Consider the following 24,103-nt stretch of genomic DNA (forward strand, 5'->3'; position numbering starts at 1 on the left):
CAGTCCGCCAGTCCGCCGCCTCAGTCGCCTGTCTGCGACACGAAGTCGCCGTCGCCCGAGCTTGTCCGCCTGCGCTCGTCCTGCTCGCCCGCCTGTGCCTGTGCGCGTCAGTCGCCGTCGCCGTTGTCCGTGCCCGTCTCAGAGAGAGCGCGAGAGGATCTGACGCGCCTCTCCTGACCCGCCGACGTGCTCCTCTCCCTCACGCGCTGCCTGTGTTCGCCCTTCGGACCCGCGTGGGGTCTGTTTGACCCTGCGGCTCGACTCCTGCCCCTGCCTGTCTGCGAACAGCTGGTCGCCCTACAGTGTGCACCGCAGAGAGAGAGAGAGAGAGAGAGAGAGAGAGAGAGAGAGAGAGAGAGAGAGAGAGAGAGAGAGAGAGAGAGAGAGAGAGAGAGAGAGAGAGAGAGAGAGAGAGAGAGAGAGAGAGAGAGAGAGAGAGAGAGAGAGCTCGCCCTCTGCTTGGACGTTCCGTCGCCCCCTGCCTGTTGCCCGCCCTGATCTGCCCGTTTTGCCACCAAGGGCCAGCAGCCAGTCACACCCAGGTTGCCACACAGAGCGCGCGACAGCGTGAGCCAGCAAAGGGAACGAGCCCGTCTCTGCCTGTGAAGAGGAAGAACGGCCTGTGCATTCTTGCCTCCCGTGAGATCTTCGTTCGGCCTCTGACCGGTATACGCAGTGATACACCATGGCTGGCTTGGACCTGGATTTTATAGACCAAACGGTGGCAGCGCTTGGTCCGGACTCTGATACCGAGGAACCCGATGATATGGTTCCGTGCAATGAAGAGATGCCCACTGCTCCTGACTTTCAGCCTGCAGGCAAACGCACCAAGCACACTTCAGAGGAGTCAATGGATCATCAGGATCGTTCCTATGCTCAGGTTGCTTCGGACTCTGCAGACTCTCAGGATGTTGACTGGGAGCATTTGCTAGAGTTTGCCAACACTCTACTTGGCGATTATGTTCAACATAATCAGGAAGCCTTTTCTGACTCTGCACCGGAAGATGTTTTGGAAGCCACTGTTGACCCCAAATCTGTCTTGCGCTCCTTTTCAGTATTCTATGATCGCGCGGTGATACTCTTCTTCACTGGTAGAATCCCCCAGCTTTCCCGTATTCGCCAGTGGCTGCACAACCTGCTACAAGGGGAATGTGTTGAAGAGATTTTTGTGGGGCCCCGAGGTTTTTTTGAGGTGTTGCTAAAATCTGAGACGCACCGTGTTGCTCTTCTGTCTAAACTGCCTCTGTTTGTTGATCGTCGTTTGGTCCATGCTGTACCATGGTGCCCAATGGTAGATTTTCAGCGCTTGCTACAACGGGAGTGCCCTGTATGGGTTGAAGTGGAAAATTGCCCGGCTGTTTATTGGCCACTATTGAAGGACGCCATGGCTGCTGTGGGCACGGTTCTGGTCCCTCCAAGTTTAAGGGCAGTGAATCGTAATCGCTTGTGTATGTTATGGGACACTACCAGGAAAAGGCCTGCGTGGTTACGTCTCAATTGCTCTGGCATGCATCCCTTACACTTTCGTTTGAAATGGGGCAATTTTGCAGGACACTGCTTTTCCTGTGGCAAATTAGGGCATTTCATGGCCGAATGCCCAGAGCAGCAACACACTTCAGATGCGGGGCATGTTGCGCTACCCATGGAAGATATGGTATGTGATGTCCCATCGCAGGATGCTATTCACCCACCTAAAGCTCTGGATAAAGGTAAACAACAGGTTTCGGTTTTAGACTCCCATGGCACAGACTGGGTTGAAGTACGCGCAAAAAAAGGTAACAGGGTGATTGCTGGCATGGAGAATTCTGTGCCTTCTGCGCCACAAGATTCCATGCGTACTTATATGCGCAGGAAAGAAATGTTGCCGTCGGAGCACTCTCCTCCTGCGATGGCTTCCTCTGCCCCCCGTCCTCAGCCCACTCGGAGAGTGTATTCGGATCGTCCAAAGGGTCCACCAGCTAAGCTGACTTTTGATACCAGAGGCAATGTCATTACCCTGTGGGATCGTCGTTATCCCCGCTCCATTCCCAAGCTAGCAGATATGCCGTCTACCTCCAAATCTGGTCCGCAGAACTCTTTTGCAGTGTTGGCTGATTTCTTGGATGAGGGAGTCCTGGACATTCTCGCAGAAAAGGTCAAATCGAGGCAAGCTGTGCCTCGTACCTGATTTTCTTTTACAAAAACACATGAAAATAGCCACTTGGAATGTGCGAGGAATCTGTTCTCGCCATAAGTAACATGCCATGTGGACTGTATTGCATGAGAATCAGTGGGATGTCTTGTGTGCTGTTGAACACAAGAGTCACGGTGAAGCTGGAAAAGTTGTAGACTGCCATGGCTTTCGTCTGTTCTATGCAGGGACACAGGCCATGTGTTATTCTGGTGTACTCATGATTGTACACGAAAAATATCAACCGCTTCTTATTAAAAATGATGTGCATGGCCTCTTTGTGGTGATTGAAATTTTACTCGATGGAGAAATCTTATGGTTACTTGGTCTCTATGCACCGAATGATCCTTTATCGTGCTGGGAGCTTTGGCATACTTTGCAGACTTCTTTGTCACTTGGCAGACGGGGACTCTTCATGGGAGATTTCAATATGTGTGTTGATTCTTCGCAGTCCACATCGGAGCATTCGGTGATGGATGCGCCGGAAAGCCGTAGGTGGCATGAGTTGGCTCTTGCTGTTCTTAAGCAAGATCTCTGGTCCTGGCTGCATCCGTCTTCTATAGGGTTTACTTTCCATTCCGCTCAGTATGCAACAACTTGGTCGCGCCTGGACCGCATATACATCATGCAGAATGATGATTTCCTCCCTGAGATGCTTGAAATGAAAGTGTTGCAGCAATATGCATTGTCGGACCATTTTCCTCTGCAGCTTGAGATGCTCGCACACCCCATTGCACCTTTTCAGCGATTTCTGGAGCGGCTCCCTTTGCGTTTTAACTCATCTTATTTGAAGCATGCAATCTTTTAGGGTTATATGCAGCAATTGATTGATAGATTCTTACTGGACTTCTCCTCTCAGGGCACTGCTTCGTTTGAAAGATTGCTCTCTAATGTGCAGCGGGTTGCTCGCCAGTATGGAATCCATCATGCCTCTCTTTGTCAACAGCGTCGGCAAGCAGCAGAGGACTTGCTGGCTTTGGTCCGTTCTCTGCTGATGGACACTCCAGATGATGCATTTCTACTAGCACTAGCAATGCGTATGGCTCATCTTATTCAAGAGTTTCAGTTGAAATCGTATCAGCAGGCCAAATTGCAGCATCTGACGGAGACTTTGCACGATAATGCGTGTCAGACTCATAAATTCTTTCGAGCCCTCCATGCCTCTCCTGCTAGAGAGAATATGACTAGACTTCTGGATGCAGACGGGCACCTGGTCCGTGATCCGCAGACTATTGTGCATATGTGTAGGGATTATTTCATCGATCTTCTTGGTTTCACTTCTCCACCTTCAGCCCAAACTACTCAGGCCCGTTCAGTCTTTTATGACCTGGTTCGTAATCAGGTTCCGCAAGACATGCAAGCCACTATGGAGTCAGATATTTGTGAGGCAGAGGTTATGGATGTTTTGTTACACTTACCCAAGGATAAAAGTCCTGGCTGGGATGGTCTCACCAATGAGTTCTTTGAGGTTTTTGCTACCCAATTGGCGAAACCGTTGACGGCTTTGTTTCAACAGGTGTGGGAAACGGGGATTATGCCTTCCTCATGGAAAGAAGGACTTATTAAATTGCTTCCGAAGGTTCCTTCGCCGTCTATGTTGAAACATTGGCGCCCAATTTCTTTAATGGGTTCTATGTACAAAATCTTTTCCAAAGTAATGGCGAATCGGCTCCACAAGCATCTCCCTGCCATTGTGCATCCTCTTCAATATGGTTTCATTAAGGGCCGAAACATTCTGCACAATGTGTTAAATGCGCAACTGGCGATTGATTATGCACGGCATTCTAATCAGGAGGTCGTACTGATTCAATTGGACCTGGAAAAGGCTTTCGACTATCTGGACTGGTCTTTTGTTGCAGAGCTTATGTCTGCTATGGGCTTTGGTGATCGGATGTCTCGACTGATCTACATCATCAGTGCAGCGGCGTCTTCGCGAGTCATGTTGAATGGAGGCGTTACCGCGCCATTTGCCCTTGCCCGGTCTGTCAGACAGGGGTGCCCATTGAGCCCACTCTTCTTTGCCCTTGCGACTCATCCGGTTCTTTCGATGTTATCTCATATGGCAGCTTCCACTCAGTTGGCTGGATTGTCGCTTCCTTCTGGACAACATTTCATTAGTCAATCCTTGGCTGATGACAGTTTTATGATTCTGCGGGCGGATAAGGATAACCTTCGCAAAGCATTGGATGTTTGGGCTCTCTTTGGTCAGGCTTCCGGCCTTCGCATCAATGCGTTGAAATCAGCCATTCTCAGCTGCACGGAGTCGGATTTGCAGTCATTGAATTGGCAGGGTATCGTTGTGCCTCGTGGTTCCATTGTCAGGCATCTTGGCTACCCCTTGGGCGTTGATGTTTCACCAAAGCAGCTTCTACAGTGGACTTCTCAGAAACTGGCAGCTAAGTTCCTGTATTGGAAGTCTCAGGCTTGGCCATTCCATGTTCGCCTCAAAGTAGCCCAGACAATTATGTTGCCGATGCTCACATATTTCTTGCCCTTGCTGCCCTGGACTACTACTACTCTGAATGCTCTGACTCAGTTTATTCGTTTCATGTTATGGAAGAAAGATTCCTTGCATGCAGGCATTTCCTGGATTTCTTGGTCGCATGCGTGCACCCCCAAACGCATGGGTGGAGGAGCTATTTTGGATGCCCAAACTCACATGCTGGCCCTCCGTTGGTCTCTGTTCCGTGCTATGTGCTCAGATCATCATCTGTGGGTCGTTATAGCCCATTATTTCCTTGAGGAGCAGGGGCTTCGGCATGGCAATACCCAAATCCAGAGTTCGTGGTGGCATGTCCTTAATGCCGATTCCCGATTCTCTTGTTCCTCTTCATCACTGCTTACCCATTTGGTATGTTCCTGGAAACTGGTCCTCCGGAAGGCTCAGTGGCATCCAGCGGAGGATCGCTTAGTTGCTAAATCTTTTCAACTGGAATTGCTAGCAGTCTTGCGGTTACTTTCATGGGAAGGTAAACAAGAGCTTCGACCACAATTCAACCGTATGGCACGTTTGGGCTTAACTTCAGTCGCGGATGCCACCCTTGCCAGTCGCAATGTGTTGATATCATTTCGTACAGCCAGGAGGATCTTTAGGATCCCTCATGGATATAGGCATTTATGGGAACAGCTTTTGATGGTGCTCTAGAGCAGACAACCCTTTCCTGCCCTTGCTTCGGATCGTCCTTGGCAGGATTGGGACTTTGAAGGCCGCCTGAGTTTAGACAAAGCTTCCGCTAACCAGGTCTATCATCTTCTGATTAAAGATCATCACTGGCTGGTCACTAAAGCTAATGCGCTATGGGGATTGCGTAAATCCCGGTCATGGTGGAGGGCAACTGTGATGGAAGGGTGGCTGAACAAGACACCCTTCAAATATAAGGTCTTCCTTTGGAGGGTGATGATTGGGGGTCTTCCGCTTGCTTCGGCTCTTTCCAAGCGACGAATATCCAATGGCAATTGTTTCTTTTGCACCACCAGTGTCGAATCTGCCCGTCACCGATTTCTTTCTTGCCCTATCGCTAAGAAAATATGGTCGTTCTTGTCAGCCGTTTGGAGAGCAGTGGTTGGTTTCTCGCTAAGGCCCTTTGATTGGGTCTTTGTGCAGCCCAAATACCCAACACCGGCACAGCCACATATGAAGCTCGTGTTTCACTTTCTTCGATATTGGGGCTGTTGGCATAACTGGACCATTCGGAATGCTTTTCTTTTTGATTCCGCCTGTAATGTTCAGCGGCATATTGCTAGGCTTAAGGGCCTCTTGTATTGGCAGATAGATCTTCTTCAGCATTCTGACTTACTTTCCCGGGAGGACTTGCGTCCCTGGCATATGGCAATTTCCTCTATATCTTTGCCATGACCTTGTAACTCTTAGAACTAGAACCGTTTCACATGATGGCTTAGTGCCATCATGTATCTTGTCATCAAGTAAACTTGTACTTTTTTTCGTAATTAATACAATTACCCTTTACGAAAAAAAAAGAAAAAAGAGAGAGAGAGAGGTGTCATCCTCTCCTTCACTAGCTGGATTCTTGACTTGGCGAGGATTTGTCCTTGGTTGACATCCCTTCTTCAGATGAATGGTGTGGAGGAGATTTTTGCTGGCCAGTGTGATTTCTATGACGTTGTGCTTCATTCTCCCTTAGTCCAGGATTTTCTTCTCCATCATTAGCCCTTCTTTTTTGATAAACAATTGATGTATATTATTTTGTGGTGTCCACTGGCTGATTTCCAATGCTTGCTCAAGCAAGTGTGTTTGGTATGGGTGGAAGTGGAGTGTTGCCTGGTTGTTTATTGGGCCCTCCTTAAGTAGCTGTAGTAGGTCTTGTGTTGGTGTCCCCTAGTCTGAAAGCGGCTAATAGGAATTGGCTGTGTATGCTATGGAATACAGCAAGAAAGAGACCCAATTGGTTGCATCTCAATTACAACAGTATGTGGCCCCTTTGGTTTCGACTCAAGTGGGGTATTTTTACTGGACAGTGGTTCTTCGGTGGTGAATTGGGTCATCTATTGGTAGAATGTCTCGATCCAAAGAGTACCTTGGTAGACCAGCCCATGGATCAAAATCAAAATCAAAATGCTGCTGCCCGGCCCCCCCACTAGAGACATTGGCAGCGAAGGCCTAGGCCCATGTGGCAAAATCCCATTCGCACTCTTGAGTCTGTGTCTGTTTAGTCTTGGGTGCGTCTTGCACACTTGTCCTATGATTCTTGAATCCACCGAGTCCATTGTACCTGGTCCATATATGATGGTCTAGAGCCACGCTGCACTTTGTAATCTTGTTTTCCTATACTTTTTTTTGTAATTAATATAAATTACCCATTATGAAAAACAAGAGAGTAGAACGCTGAAGACTGTAGAGTGTGAATGCTGAAGATTGAAGAAGAATCTGTGAAATGGGCTGTTGGAGTATCACCAGCCAGAGTTCCCTCTCTCACTTGTAGAAAATTGAATGAATGTGCCCCCTGGCCAGGCTGAAAACTGGTTGATTGCAGCAAGCTAGTGAATAAAATTTAAAATAATTGAAAAGTGCTGTGATCTCTGCCTGGCTGCCACATGGCACACGTTAGCCTTGTCCGGTCTGCCCTGAATGCAAAATAAATGATGGCAAATGCACTAAAAATTGTCCGACCCACTCCAAGCTGGGAAAATCTGCCCTAAATACAGCTTGTGCCTGCCTTGGGGATGACCGAATCTCTAACAACAAATTCAAATACCTCATATATCATTTGTATCAAAAGGATGGGTCTCTGGGACTTTTTGTTGACTATACATCATCGAATAAGATAATTGTTGGGTTTTACTCATGCCTACGCTCATAGAGGAGCGTTGGTGATCTTCAGTAGGACACTGGGGCACTTTTTACTCTCTATACGAGAGGTTTTTTCCCCTAGATTTATTCTCTTTATTTTATGTGCCTATGTTACACAGTTTTGGGCACTTATCGTGTTTCACACACTTTGGGTGTGAACGCCCACTTACAACCCTAATTTGCATGGTGCCAAAGTGATGATTGTGTTTGATGAAGAAAGGATTAATGGGTTTACCAATCGAATTGAAGGGCCATGTTAAGTGGGCCAAACTCCTTTAGGAGTTCAACTATGTATTGAGATACAGAAAAGGAAATACAATATTGTAGCAAATTCCCTTAGTAGAATACCCATGATTAATGAATTGAGTTTTAACTAGTAATAGGCTTGAATCCATTAGAGGGAAACGTTAGGTTCATCCTACATATTCCAAAATATGGGAGACCATTGAAAGGGGGGCTCAAAAGGAGGGCCTCCACCTAGGAAGGAGCATCAAGGGATATTTAAGAGGGATTCAAGTGGAAGAACTTTGCTAATGTTACTCCAAAAGTGGTTTGATTTTTTCTAGAGAACCTATATTGATCGTATGGCCTATTGCTATCGTTTTGATTGGGATAGAGAAGGTTGGATACTAAACTTAGCATGAGTACAACAAATCATCTACAAACTGATAGGCAAACTAAAAGGGTCAACCAAATCCTAGAAGATATGCTTTGTGCATATGTGAGTAAAAGGCAAACTAATTAGGAAGAGTACTTACTTGTTGTAGGGTTTGCATATAACAATGCCAAGCACTATTCCACTGGATATAGTCCCTTTATATTGATGTATGCATTTCGAGCTAGAGTTCTTATGCAATGGGATTGCAAAAGAAGAAGTTTTAGGGAGCCAAAGATTTTTTAGAATTAATGAAATGTTAAAATTGGCATAAAACAATGATAGGAAGTCACGCAATAGAGCTAGAGCCTTTGATGACCCACATGAAAGACCTCTAGTGTTTGAGATTTGAGAAAGGAGAGCAAGTGTATTTGAGGGTGCTTGAGCAATCTGAAGGCATGAAATGGGGCAATGATCAAAGCTGTCTCTTGGGTAGTGTGGTCCATTCATGATACTTAATGAGATAGTTGAAATTGTTTTTCATGCTGTCATCTCCTGGTTGTCAGCTCCGATAGAGTCTGATGGAGATGGAGGAGCTCTAACTATTTCCAGCCTTGGTTTTGAGTGCATTTCAGTTTTAGACTGTTTAGGAGTTTGTTCAGACTGGCTGTCCATCATTTCCAGCCAGTGCATTACAGTTTTTAACTTTTTAGGAAACTCAAAAATTTGCACAAAAAATCATAGAACCTTCTTTACAACTTCCGTTCTCTTTCATCAGTATATACATATGCATTGGAGTATGCAGCCTTTTACACTTTCATAAGCTTGTACTAAGGGACGTTATGGCGAACTCCTAACTCCTATTCACTGTATGCCACATCTGGAAGCTCTTTGGAACCCTTACACTCTCGACATAAGGAGACAGTTCCAAGATGCGTCCACTCATCTGAAAAAGGCCAAGTGATTATCTTTGTGCAAGGAACCATACATAATCACGTGAAACCATGGGTGCAAGATCAGATACGAGGTCATAAGCTTTACGTGGGAGATACACCAAAATATGCAAAAGACTTATTTTAGATGGGCTCAAGGTAAAAGTAGTTGAAACTTTGAAACTGCGTTTTTCACCATCCTTGTTTCCCCCATTTTTGAAACCTTCTCGTACTATGGTGTAGATGCTTCACACACATTGAAGAAGACCCAAACAATGCAAAAAAGGCTGATCTTCACGACAAATCTGCACAAAACAGCAAGTAGAGTGCAGTCTCCTCTTCATGGAACCTCTAGATCCTCTCTTTTGCCTTTGATACCATTTGAGAGTGTGCAATGGAAGAACACGAACATGGAGAGAGAAGGGCAGAGAGAATGTGATATAAACGTAGAAAATAGAAGGAAAGAACTGCACTGATCTGAATAGAATGTTGAATAAAATGCAGATTGATTAGGCCTTGCATATAGCCCGAAAGTCAGTGAGGGCACTGGATCAAGCTGATGACAGAGAATGCCCTGGATGACAGACAGTGTGCTACAGCCTACACCTGCAAAGGGGGAATGAAGAATGAATGAATGACCAGTCAAGTGAGATAGTGGCTGCCTTAAATAGGCAGTGCAGCCCCAAACTGGCCAACAAGCTGCCTTAACATGCACTAAAAAAACTGGTGAACCAGCATTAAATGCTGGTCGCTTGTCCCAAAAGTGACTGACTGACACAGGTACTTTAATATATCAATATATGTAATTCCACTTACTCAAATGTTACACAAAAATCCCAAGCCTTTGTGTCACATGAAGTTGTCTTCATTTTGTCTCCATCTCTTTTATGTTTCTATTTCTTATTGTGTATGTCAAAAGAGCAATGACAAGTTGAGGATTTCAAGCCCTTCATGTCACTATTTAGTAGCTATAGGTTGCTAGCAAGAGTTCAGAGTTAGTACTGCCTTCTTAGTTATTCAAGTTGCTTCTATTCTTTCACTATAGATGGTTTTACCAAAGAGAAATAGGTATGCAAACACATGCAATAATAGTCTAATTGGAAGGCTGTTTTGATCGTCAAGCTCTCAAAGAATCTCATATCAGCAAAGAAATACATTTAGAAACTTCAGCAAGCTTTCTAGAAATTTCTTTTAATTAGAAACTTCAGAGAGCTTTCTAGAAGTAAAAAACATTTTTGAGAGTAAAAACGTGAGTTATTTTTTGTTGGAAAGTGATGCCCAATTGTACTAAAACCCATTCCACATTGCACATGGGTTATGTTGACATGTTTAGTGAAGAAAACTGCTTGGGTTTGCACTAAGGACACACAGAGTGTACGACCACGACAGAAACACAAAGAGACAGACACAGACACAGAGGGCAAAACTTAATCCCTAAACGCAAAACTCAAAACTCAAACACAGAAACTTGAACACAAACAGAAGAAGGGAGAGAGAGAACACAACTCTGAAGTGAATGAATGTTGTAAATGAATGTAAGAGTGTACAATATGCTCAAGGCAGAGCAATGTCGGAGTGTGACGTCCATCGGAGATGGATCCCAAGTCTGTGACCACCAGTCGGAGTGTAGGAGTGCTTTATAGTGAATGGCAGCAGGCTGATCACCAAAACGCAGCAGTCTGGAGGTTGGAAACTGATAAACGCAGCAGTGTACTGCCGATCGGAGGCTAGAAACTGCACACAGGCTGTTGTAAACAGCAGGTTGAAACAGTGTCTGATGTGGTTGGCGATGACTGGATGATCAGATTGCAGTAGATGATGATGTCGCCAGCAGCTGATGTCAGCATGGATGAAGGCGCGAGCAGCAGGAGCAAACAGGGATGGAGTGGTAGCAATCTCGAGGGTTGGACAGCCACGTGGGAGGAGGTTGATGGCTGAAATCTGCACGTGAAGTGAGAAACCTGCATAGACGGAATGAGGGTGAATGGGGGCAGCCTATCTATTTATAGATGTGGAAGGGTGTCCCATTGAACTCTCTTGAACTGCTCCCCTTTTTAGCGTTTCCATTGAACTCTCTCGAACCGCTACCCGTTTTAGGGTTTTTACTCTAAAAGAGCATTTTTAAGTGTGTTTTGGGGTTGTTTAAGATACTAATCAGCAAGTAATGCATATTTTAGCTCAACGCCCCCTCTCAGGCCCTGAGCCGAAAGGTTAGGCTAACCATTGTGATGTTTATTGACCCCAAGGCGTCCCATCCCAAAGCAACCAAGGCATCGAACAAAGGGTGCACGTTCGGCTGCCCAATGGCCTACCAAGACTACAGAGGCGATGGTTATCTTACCAAGGGAATCCAAGTAGTCATCCTAGAGAGGACAGGGCATCGGACAAAGGGTGCACGTCGGCTGCCCAGTGGCCTGCCAAGCCCTACAAAGGCGGATGAAATCACATGGAACTTTTTTTTAAAAAAATAAATAAATAAGGTCAATTTAATGGGATGTGGCCAATTGAGTAATAGTGACCCAGAAGACGGGAGTAGGGAGGGCATACCCAACACATCACAAAACAAAACAAGCAAACCCATCCACTCAGGGTGTTGATGACGAGGAAAAATAGGTGATGAAGGAGGATGGTGGTGTGGTGACATCTGCCGCCGGTGGAAACAGCTTAGGATTCGCGCAAGTGGTGCTCTGCACAATGGGATGCAAAGTATGTTACATGTTGAAGAATGCTCATGCAATAGGTGTCACTTGGACAGTGTTCCTCATGGAAAAATTGTTCACTTGCCCAAGCACCCTAGTACAAAGATAATGAAATTATGCAATGCAAAGGGTAAGGTACAACATGAAAAAAAGCCGATGTCGAAGACAAAGTGCTGAAGCCTGTAGAATACCAAGAAGGGTTGGAACCCCCTCTCAATCTGGATGTAGATGCTGAAGAAGGAAGAGGAGCCTGATGTCGGTCTTTGTGTGGTGTTGAGAACCATAAGGACTGAAAGAAGATGAAGTAGATGAAGCACCCCGCTAGAAGAGCAAGGTAGAAGTCACTGCCATGATAGCATCGAGAGAGATGTTGCACGATCTGCCTCGGGAAGGGAAACCGCCATGCTGGAAGAAGAGCAAGCACTCCTAGGATGATAAATCCATGAAAGGAACGGTGTCCATCCCCACGTCTCTAGCCCAGGTAGGACCAAAGCAATCTGCAAGTTAGGCCTACACTGAAAGACAAAACCTTGCAAAAAAGATGAGAATCTACAAACACAGAGGTTAATGGTGAGATGCTTCTCTGACTTTGGAGAGCTAGTAGTGGCGAACTTGGCAAGTAACTGCCTATATTCAGCTAGCTTAACTTTCAGATCATCCCCTTCCTTAATAGAGAACTCTTGAAGCTCAAAGTTGAGATTGATGCACCGAGTACGATCACGAGCCGCATAGTGGTCGAGAAGGTGACTCCAACGCTCTGGCGCGAGCAGGAAGTGCTACAATTGAGAGTGAAACTCAAGAAGCAACCCCTGTATTAGCTCAACATTGGTTGTGGCATTGCGGGTTCTCCATTGACGGACGTAGTCAGGGTGAGCTAGTCGAGGGTCCGCTGGCATAGGCTCTAGACTGATAATGAGGTCCCAAAGACCTCGAGACTCAAGCACTTGTTGCATGAAATTAGACCAAGTGGTGAAATTTGACCCGTTAAAATGTGTCTTATTCGTGAAGGCATTCTTGGCCGTTGCAACAGGAGTGGTAGTGCTCGAAGATGGATAGTGTGAAAAAGTGTAGTGTGGGTAGGATGGGGGAGTGGAGTACACTTGGGAATGGGCCCCAAAGTGCCCACTAGGCATGCGGGTAGTGTGCAAGGTGGATCCATAGGTAGGGATGGGTTGACTAGGGATGGGTATGGTAGCCACTTGAGGAACCCAAAGAGGTGGGATGAGAACACGGGAAGTAGAAGAGGGGAATCCCTGCGTAGGTATAACCCAAGGAGAGTGTGAAGACGCACCATAAGTTGAGGATGGAAACCCCTGCGTTTGAGTGGTCATGTGAGATGTGAAGCTGGGGATAGTGAGGGGGATGCCCATCACAGTCGTCCCAGGAGTTATGGTGTGCTCCTTTGCTGAAAGGTGAGAGGCACTGTGTTAAAGGGTGGCATTTCCTCTAATGAAGTACCATGGTGCAAAGAGGTAGAGAATGGGGTGGAGAAGGAAAAGGTGCTAGGAGCGAAGATGGTAGATCCAACCCCTAGGGTGTGTGATGCAGATGTGGAGTGTAATCCAAGGTTTTAGAAAGATGATGAAAGGTGATCAAGGTGTGATATAGAAGAGGGTGGGATGGGAGGGAAGTGAAAAGTGTGTGTGATATGCTCAAATGAAACAAAAGCTATAGGTGTACCTAAATTCTGTCTGCTTTGTGAGCCCCCTCTATTGAAGTTCACATACGCAAAGCCATCCGGATCCTGTACCTCAACAGAAGAAACAGGCAAGGGTTTTGATTCATGCAACTCAAAAGAATTGTACAAACCTGACATTGGACCTGGCTAAGATGATGAAGATGGATCGCAAGACGTTCCGAATGCCGTATGTCCTCCATGGTCGGAGAGGTGGCCAGCCTCACCAATTGGTCCGAATGTGGTAGCAAAATTGGTAGGAGGGGTGTAAACATCACTGTACTTGTTGCGATAGTACTCCTCAAAGTCCTTCTCTGTCATGTTAGTGAAATCTGGTGAAGGTGGAGTGTCGTCCTCCTCACCGAGTCCATAATGTTGTCTCAGGGCCTCCAATGATGGAGAAGCCTAATAAGACATCATAGGAACTGGAGAAGAAGGTGTCTGGGACATTGTGATTCGGTTACGAGTCGTATTGTGTGCCTTGCACAAAGACTAGCTCTCCACAATATCCGCAGGATACTCTTTACAAGAGCACCGGTTCAGATACCATGTGAAGAAAACTGCTTGGGTTTGCACTGAGGACACACAGAGTGTATGACCACGACAAAAACACAAAAAGACAGACACAGACACAGAGGAAAAAACTCAAACCCTAAACGCAAAACTCGAAACTCAAATCCTAAACGTAAAACTCAAAACTCAAACGCAGAAACTCGAACACAAACAGAAGAAGGGAGAGAGAGAACACAACTCTGAAGTGGATGAATGCTGTAAATGAATGTAAGAGTGTACAGTGTGTTCAAGGGCATAGCAATGTCGGAGTGTGACGTCCACTGGGGATGGATCTCAAGTCTGTGACCACCAGTCGGAGTGTAGGAGTGCTGAATAGTGAATGGCAGCAGGCTGGTCACCAAAACACAGCAGTCTGGAGGCTGGAAACTGGTAAATGCAACATTGTACCGCCGATCGGAGGCTAGAAACTGTGCACAGTCTGTTGTAAACAGCAGGCTGAAACAGTGTTTGATGTGGTTGGCGATGACTGGATGATCAGATTGCAGCAGATGATGATGTCGCCAGCAGCTGACATCAGCATGGATGAAGGCGCCAGCAGCAGAAGCAAACACGGATGGAGTGCCAGCAGTCTCGAGGGCTGGACAGCCATGTGGGAGGAGGCTGATGGTTGAAATCTGCATGTGGAGTGAGAAACCTGCACAGATAGAATGAGGCTGAATGGGGGTAGGCTATCTATTTGTAGATGTGGAAGGGCGCCCCAAAAATTAGGAATTTCACTGAACTCTCTCGAACCGCTCCCCGTTTTAGGGTTTTTACTCTAAAAGAGTATTTTTTAGTGTGCTTTGGGGCTGTTGAAGATGCTAATCAGCAGGTAATGCATATTTTAGCTCAACAGTTTATTCTAATTTTCTTTGTGTGATATGTATGAATAATGATGTCGAAGGTCTAAAACCTAATATAGCTTGTCTAAAGACTAAACTTTGACAAAAATAATGGATGTGCTATGTGTTATACTAAATTAACTCTCATCTATATTCACTTGTGCTAAAATGGCCTTTTTGGTCCATAGAGGTTTAAAACCTCTTTCCCTAGTTTAAAACTTAAAAAAATCCCTTTATAAAAAATCTTGTGTTTCTTATTTTACATTTAGAAAGAACTCATTAAAATGTTTCTTTTGTTTCTAAATTTTTCTGATGTTTGTGATTGCTATATCGAAGATTGACACAAAGAAGACTGAAGATTAGAGCCTCAATCATCCAAAGGTTGTCACTCTGGTTGGTCCAGAAGAACGAAATGGCCTTATTCACCACAATGTTTATCTTAGATCTTGGAGTGCTATTTTCTGTTGTTGCAAGTCTATCAACTATTGCTGATCAGTCTTTCCAACCTTTTGTTGCCTGTGCGACTTGCTCCTGCCCCAAATCGGAATGTTCTCAGCCCTAGAAATGTGTCATGGAGTGCTCTCATGAAAGCCAGGCTTGTGCAGAAGCGATTGTGAGATGGTGTTGTCTAGAGCTATTTTTCATCCTCATATTCTAGATCCCGTTCCAAATGATTGGGACTGCAACAACTGATATCTGATTGATTTGGATCCACCTTTTACTTCCGCGATAGCTTAGCTTGGGAATGCACCATCTTTGTGATCCAATGGATGGCCTTGATGATACCTTTTCTTTTGATCTAGGTGAATGATAGATTATCTTTGGATCAATTTGTGTTTTGACCAACACTAATGATGGAATGATCTCCAATTTTACAAGCAAATTTTTGGAGAAGAATATGAGAAACTTGCCTCGCTTTTTTTGAAAGAAGAAGACAACTCAAGGAGATTGGAACCAATGAATCCGGATCCATGAAAGCTTTCATTGCAGGTTTGGAAGGGGGCAACAAGAAGGCCAAGAATAAGAAGAAAGAGTAAGGTGGCAAGAAGGATGAGAAGAAAGGGAAACTAAAGTGCCCACACTGTGGGAAAGACACTTGTCTTGAGGAAAAATATTGGCAAAAGTATCCCCACTTGAAGCCTAGTACGAAGGATGGTATGAAGGATTCAAAGGTGACACTAGCCATGACCGTCGAATCGGTGTTCGTTCATTTGTTCAAGGTTTAGGACACCACAATTACTTCTTCCTCATTGGAGAAGCCATGGCTTGTGGATAACAGTGCTTTATCCCATATGACCTACTGTCAAGATTGGCTTTAGGATTTTCGTTCTAGAGAGGGTACCATTACCATTGGTGACAACTCTTTCATGCCATTTTCAAAGAGCAAGGACCATTTCCCTTCTACTAGATTGTTAGGACTCTTTTGTTGAAGTCCTTCATATTCTTGATTCAGGTCTAACCTATTGTCTGTTTATGGTTTGATACAACTAGGAACCTACACGGTTTTTACATAGGATGCAATCACCGTTGAAGATGCATCCATTGGTGTTGTGCTTTAGATAAGTACTCAAGAGGGTGGGCTCTACAAGCTCTTAGTCCTTGCTACACAATCTTCATAGGCACTTGGGTTACTTTGGTATGCTCATTATGGGCACTTGAATTTTGATTCTATTCAACAAGCATCATGGAAGAAGATGGTGGAGGGACTTCTAGCTTTTCCCCTTGTCGCTACCTTGTGCCCTAGTTGTATTTTGGGCAAACATCATTGACAACCTTATCCCAAGGGAGCCACCAAGAGAGCGACTACACCACTTGAGTTGGTTCACTTCGACTTTTGCAGTCCTATGGACATGCCCTCCGTTAGGATGGCCAAACACCTAGTGCTTGTTGTTGATGACTTTTCTAGTGGCTCTTCTTCTTGAGGTACAAATCTGAGGCATATTCCCAATTTTTGCGATTGGAATGTAAGCAAACTTCTTTCAAAGTTTAGGAGTTACAAGCTGACCATGGCAGCGAATTTTGTTCCAAAGTGTTTGATAGGTTTTGTAGAAAGCACGGGGTTCGGATGGAGTATACCCATTTGAGCACAATATCCAAGAATGGTTTGGTGGACCATGTTGGAGATGACCCATTCTATTTTGGAGCATTGAGGACTTCCTTATAGTTTGGGGGGAGGCGGTCTCTATTGCGGTTCATATCCCCAACAAGTCTTTGACAACAGCCTTGAAGGATATGACTCCATACCAAGCTTTCTTTGGCAAGAAGCCCTCAAACTCCCACTTGTGTATCTTTGGATGTAATGCCGATGTCCATGTGGATGAGAAGCATAGGGGCAAGCTTGACATGAAGTTGAAGAAACTCATCTTCATGGGTTACAGGTAGGCAACCAAAAGATACAAGCTCTACGACCCCAAGAAGTGAAAGATTGTTGTGAGCCGGGATGTGATCTTTGATGAGGCTATGGGCTTTGATTCTCTCGTAGATGGTGCTTTAACATCCAGTGGATCTTCTTTGACTCCACCCCCTCCACCAATATCAACTCCACCATTTTCTTCTAGAATACCTCTTGGGACTACCACTTCGTCTCCAAATGCTTCCCTCCTACTCTTCTCCTCCTCCTTTACCTCGCCCACCCTTGTCGGTTCCTCCTTCTCCAAGTATTTGTGCTCCATTTTGCAGATCCCTAGGTCTCCTTCACAGTAAGATCAACTTGTTGTTATTCCTCATTGGTTCCGATAGCTTATTTAGGATTCGAGTGCCATTCTTTTTCTTGAGAGACCACAACAATCAGCCATGATACAAGCTAGATAAGGACATTTTTATGTCGTGGATCTTAGAGGATAGAGAGTCTACTACCATTGAGGAGGCGTTGGCACAGAGGGTAGGATTGGATTATTTAGAACCTTTTGCTTTGATGGCCCACATGTCTACAATTTGGGCTATCTTGGTTGTTGCAGCCCACAATTATTGGCCTGTTTACTAGATGAATGTGAAGTGGGTCTTTCTAAATGGTGCCTTGGAGGAGGAGATTTATGTAGATCAGACTCCAAGCTTCTAGTAGAACCATGTGTAGTATTCACGGAAGTCCCTCCATGGCCTGAAGCAAGCTTGTAGGGCTTGATACCAGCATATCAATCGGCTCTTCCTTCAAAGTGGTTCTCTATCACAAGTGATCCCCTTCCAAATGTCACTTGATATAGGTGCCTTGTTTGCTCATTGATATGGCTCATTTATATGAGGCCCGCGGACATTTCCTATATGGCGGCATTTTTGTTTGCTTTTATGAAGACTCCTTTGTAGGCTCACTAGCACTAGTGAGCAGTTTCACATGTCTTGTACTATCTATAGTAGACCAAATCCTATGGGATTATGTACAAAGAGGGAGTCACTCTAGAAGATTGGAGTGACTTTGATTGGGTTGGATGCAACCAGCCTTTTATATATCAACTATTCTCAAGATGTATTGGCTCCATGATTCAAATTAATTTAATGCTCATGACCATGAAAGGTGAATTGTAAATTATTTGAGTATTTCAAAAAATCAGTTAAATATTTATTATTTCAGACTCAAGAGTGGCCAATGGTGAAAATGCCTTGTAATTATATTTGGGTCATCATCAATGAGAAGGCAAGAGGAATTAAAAGTTTAGTTGAGTGGCTAGATTGACTAGAAAGCCCAGATAACTAAGGATTTTTCACTTGGGTGATCACATTAACTAGAAGCCCACATAATGAGTTGTTTGGAAGGTGAAACCTGATGTTTATGATCAAAGAAACAAACCATGGATAGGTGAACCTATACAATTAAGCTCTCCAAAGTCCAAATATGGCGACTCCTAAAACTTAGGAGGTTACTATTTTTGAATGTTGAAAATTTTTTCATGTCAAAGGCTTCGGAATTTTGCAAGGAAAAATATTTTCTTCAGTAGTATCCACTTCCACTTTTGAGCACCCAAGCCCCTGACACCTATATATTGGAGGTCTCTCTCTCTTCACCTCCAACAAGTTTTAACACTGAAATTTTAGCTACATCTTTGTGCACGCTTATCTAGCACTCATCCAGAGAAGCTCTTTCTACTCAGCTAAAACACCTCAAAACTCAAAAGAAGTAAATGAGCTTGCTACCCAGTTTATTTTGAATTAGGGTTTCAAAATCCTAATTTTTAGAATTGCGGCAAATCAGCCCATTGTAAATGGTTCAGACACTTGGTCGTCATGGGTTTGTCTCAATAAAGTCTTGTAAACGGGGAGGGGCTGGTTCCCCTCTCAACATGGTGTCCTCTTTTTTTAAAAAAAATGGTAACAGATAATTGTATTAATTAGGAAAAAAATTACGAGATTACGAGATGTAGTATCGCTCTAGGCTAGCATTTAGAAAAAGATACAAAGTCATGGCAATTGAATAGAGGAGATTGACTTATGCCAAGGTACCAACTTCTCCCGAGGGAGAAAATCAGCATACTGAGTAAGATCTATCTGTCAATGCAAGAGACCCTTGATTTAGCATTGTTTTAGGCCCAGTTCTCATGCTTGTCAGTTGGATTTCGTCTTGTGTCAGTCACACATTGTCTGGACTGCCATGACATTATTTATGGCATTTTTTTCAGCAGGCAGACAGCATTTATTGCAGTCCTATTATTGTTTCCAACAGGTCGGCCATATTTTGGCCCCTATTTTCAGGTTGGCCAGATTTGGGGGTTTCCAGCTATTTATAGCTGCCCCCTACCACACATTGGCCATCATCTTTTGCAGGCTGCTCCTTTGACTGCAGGCACACTCCTCCATCTCAAGTGCTGCTGCTGCTATCATCATTTCAGACCAGATCTGGTGCCCTCATTGATGCCTCGGGCTGCATGCAGGGATTGATCAGTTCATCTGTTTGTATTCAGCATTTATTTCAGTCAGTGCAGATTTCTTTCTTCCTTCATCTTCCTACTATCTTCTTTCTCTATGTTCGAGTTCCTTCTTCCGTTGCGCACTCTCACAAGTGACACTTGTGACCCAAGGGCTCAAGCCATTTAAAATACGGAGCTTGGTCAATTAATGCATGCTCACAAGTGCTAAAGCCAAGTGGGTGTCCAGCTCATATGCACGTAATTACTAGGAATCAGGTCATTTATTAATAAAATAAGGTCATGCCGTGGCAGGGAGGTGAATCCTGCAGCCCGCACTCTTTTTCTGCGTCTTCTTCCTTTGTTCAACAATAGAAACCCTAGTTTACAAACCAAACTAGAGAGCTAATATAATGGCCTCCTAGAGCTGCTCATGGGTGGCCATTCCCCCCAGTTTGGTGTTACGATCAGTAGCATATGTATTTTCTCTCCTTGTTCATTCATTCTCTTAAGAGTTTGTAGCATTGTCTCCATGTGGTTCCTTCTTGCTTTGGCATGGAGAGGCTAGGTTTGAGTCTCTAGAGAGGAAGAGCAGATAGTTAGGCACAAAAGCAGTTGTGTATTCCCTTATTGCATTCAAGTAGGTCAGTAGGACCATTACTCTTCTTTCACATTGGGAGGATGACAGATGTACATAGCTTGTGGTGATGCTTTCCATTAAAACTTTTTGAGTTCACAGGTATAACAATGCACAGCAATCATAATGTAACTGTGAGCTAGTTGTGTATAGTTTGTAAAGCAGATGCATTTTTCAAGATTATTAACACCATAGTTACCTAGAACAGGGAACGAGAATGGGAATGGGACCCCTTGGAATGGGGGGAACATCCAAGGTCAGCGAATGGGAACGGGGGGAAGGACACATGTCTTAAGTGCTCCAAATATGCCCTGCATGACCCAAATTGTCTCAATAGCCCGTCAATGTTACAAATTGCCCAAATTGCCTTAAATGCCCATTAGTGTGTGCACATTAGGCAATGGAGATGGGTGAACATGTGGTAGGAGTGTGACACAAGCCAAAAGAAAAAACTAGAAAAAACGTCAATTTTTGGTTAGCAAACCTAGAATGGCTGTTCCAAACAGGGAACGACAGGGGGAATGGCAAGGAACGTTCCCTAGCCGTTTCACCTCCTCGGAGGGTGTGGAATGCATTAGGCCGTTCCTACAGGCCGGAACGGCCATTCCCTGTTTATATGATTAACACATATTTGCAGATGCCAATTAGGTTAAAGGAAGTGCAAACATCAGAAAAGGGGCATTTACAGAAACTGCTTCAACTGGATTTTTTTGCAATTATCTTTCCCAATTGAGATATATAATACCTCCTTGTATAGCAAGCTTATTGGGTCTCAAGAATTTCCATGTGTCTTTTTACCAACTCTACTAAGTGTTGAGATATAAACATAGATATCTTATTAAGTTTCTTAGAGATTTAAGACACTACTCATGCAATTGTTAGTTTGATTATGCTGCTGAAGCATTTTGAAACTTTAACTGATTGGTACAATTATAGTTCAGAGAATGATATCTTTTTTTGACTCTCTCTTTTACCCTTGTATTTCCTCATCGTTGTTGTCTTAGTTATTTATAAAGTTAACAAATAATCTTGATGTCTATTTCACAACTTGACACATCAAATAACCAAATTGATGCAACCAACTGTTGAGGTTTGTCATTGTGCTTAGGCCTTCAACACATGCCTGATAATCCAAATAACTGCTCATGATCACTATTCTTCAATCCATGTTCTTACTGTAACAGGTAGAGCTGATTGCAAAGACCTTTGCCACAAAGCTCCTGTTTATAAAGAATTTGAGTGGACAGCACAATTTGACCGATCTCCGGGCTCCCCAACAAAGTCACGGGTTCATTTCACTTGCCTTCTCTCTTAGTATCAAGAGTAAAAACTGATCGTATCGTGTCTGACAGGCAATACAAATTATATAAGAGGGGTATGCTCAAAAAGTGGGAGGCCATGATTGCACTCTATCTCCAGCTGTAGTCTTAAGATGAAACGCAGAGACTAAACATCTACATTCTCATTTTGTCTAAAATCATCTTTCAAAGATCCAGAATTATATACATATTCACTGTAGGCCTCTTACATTCTTTTTTATGCTTGGCGTTGGGATTCCTTTGGGGACATACCACACGGTAGTGACAAGGACAAGTGTATACAATGATTGGCTGCTGAACTTAATGTCCTTGTCTATAGGGTCACGTGATATGATCTCAATCACTGGAGGCATCTTGCAGGATTTGTAGCAGCTACCCACATGTTTGAGACACCTGCTCCAGTGATAGCATCAACAAAATATGCAGAAAATACTGTGCCAAAAAGATGTCTGAAGTCCACCAGATGATAGTATTTCACCACCAAATCTAGGAAGAGGACACTGGATAGCAGGGGATGTTATGGCACATGTTGGACACCTGTGTGCTGAAGCTTCTGTACCAGAGAAAAAGTAGATGACACCATTATCCAGTGCCGCAAGAGAGTTTTCAATCGACTCTGAGGGAAACCTCAGGCATGGTAAGCTGAACCATGAAAGTTGCTCTCTTGAGAAGTGAAGCCTTGCAATGTGCAAGGGTCTGACAGGGAGGGTGGACTGCAGAGCTGAGCATGACAGGGGGACTAAGCCACAGTCAGGAGACTGAAGACAATAATCTCACAGTGCTCTGTTGCTCATAGTGAATGAAGTTGTGCCTTTAGTAGACTGCAAGGTAGAAGGCTTGGGAGTGTAACTGAGCCAGCATCGTGGACCAGTGGTTTGCATTGATGATTGCATGCATCTAAGGTGAACCCTGAACCATGAAGAAACGTTCTGAAGCCAGGAGGGAAAAGTGCTGCAAGAAAAAGAGCTGCGACGAGGCTCCACAGCAAGGTAGGTGAAAAGAAGATCAGGAAAGAGTAGAGAGATAGTAGAGGAAGGGAGGAGATTTGAGTATGTAGCAGCACAGGGAAAGGAGAGGGGAGGAGGCAAGGTGGGGGCTATGCAGCTGTGGTAAACAGTAGCATGCTGGAAAGGCTGGACGAGGAAACGGTTGTTACATTCATCATGTTCCTCCTAAGTTCTGGTGTCAATGCTCCGGTATCCATGGGTACTTTTTACCTTCTAGCTGGAGAATGGTTTTTTCCCCATGTGAACACCCGTCAATGGGTATGGTACTTCGTACCTTAGGAATTGTACTTTCATATCATTCTCATATAGTGGATTTGACCTTCTAGCACTCTCTTCTCTCTTGCTGTTCACCTGTTCACTGTGAGTGTGTTGCTGAACCCTAACCTACAGTGGTATCAGAGCCATAGCTCTTCTTAGCTGCCACTTTTGCTCGTGCACCGCCATTGAGCCTTGAGCTTGGCTACTCTCCTCGGTCTGTGTGCCACCTTTAGATCGAGCTTGGCTGCTTGTTGCATTTCTTGACCTCCGAATAGTGCCAGTGATGTCAGGCATTGTCTGCTCTCTCACATTCTTCTATGGCACTAGCTAGTAAGTCAGTATTTGTTCATCTATAACATGTACGAGATAGCTTTGGCTACAAGTCACATGTGTGTGCAGCATACACTGAACTATTTGGCCTTCAGTTTCTCATTTATCTTTATTGGATGTCATGTGCACTCACAATGTTCCAGGTAAGTCCTGTAGCTCTTTGGTGGCTGTAGATCCACTTAGACTCACTATGCTTCCTGTTTCACTCGGATGAGATTTCGGACTCTCTGCCGCCTGGACTTTTTGAAAAAAGAGTGGACTATTTTTCTGCTCCCCATATATTGCCAAGTATTATTTGTTTTATTTGTCATTGGAGCAGTCTGGTTGACAGTGTAGAGCTTGCCAAAAGACTTGGTATTAAAGGCAGTGCTCTTATCATCTGGCCATCCCACCATTACTTGTAGAAAATTGTTGTGACTTATGATTTCAAATGGCTTAAAAGTTGGAGTGCCAATTGTGGCAGCTAGTCTCTTTTAAACAGCTAATGTTGGTCATACTATACATGGCTTAAAGGGTCGGAAACAAATTTATCTGCCAGAGTCATAAGACTAAAAAACGAGTTGCTGAATGCCACAATGTAATACTGCCTCTGGCATCTGTGTCTAAGTGTTTTTAATAGGCATATTATTCCAACTCTTATCAATGTCAATCCAAAAGAAAAGACCAAACTGAAAGCAGCTCCTTTGAAATCGAGTTCAGAGTTCTTGTCTTCAAAAGATATATCATTGCCAGAAGGGAATTTTCTGAAGTTAGGAAAGCATTGTCAAGTAGCTATTATAGTTTTAGTAACACCTTAACCTGAGAGACAATGTGCAAAGTTTGTTTTAGACAGCATACTTCATTCAACATGCTTGAGGATTCATCTTATAGGACTGTAAATTAAGTTTCACATGTCTGTGAGGGTCGCTGATGCGTAGTCTATTGCAAAAGTAATGATTCTGAGTGAA

General features: G+C 44.4%; 1 protein-coding gene across 4 annotated transcripts in view; it reads left to right on the forward strand.

The window, feature by feature from the left end:
- LOC148014214 (defensin-like protein) overlaps positions 1 to 24,103 on the forward strand; it is a 67,836-nt gene that overhangs the window by 42,855 nt on the left and 878 nt on the right. For all 4 annotated transcript variants that reach the window (XM_087667042.1, XM_087667041.1, XM_087667043.1 and 1 more), the window contains one exon: positions 21,427 to 21,530. In XM_087667042.1, coding sequence (XP_087523168.1) covers positions 21,427 to 21,530 — 104 coding nt within the window. The remainder of the gene's footprint in view (positions 1 to 21,426; positions 21,531 to 24,103) is intronic.

The sequence above is a fragment of the Lygodium microphyllum genome, chromosome 25 (assembly GCF_053477565.2).
Source record: "Lygodium microphyllum isolate KBCC chromosome 25, Lygodium_microphyllum_v1.1.10, whole genome shotgun sequence".
Taxonomy (NCBI): domain Eukaryota; kingdom Viridiplantae; phylum Streptophyta; class Polypodiopsida; order Schizaeales; family Lygodiaceae; genus Lygodium; species Lygodium microphyllum.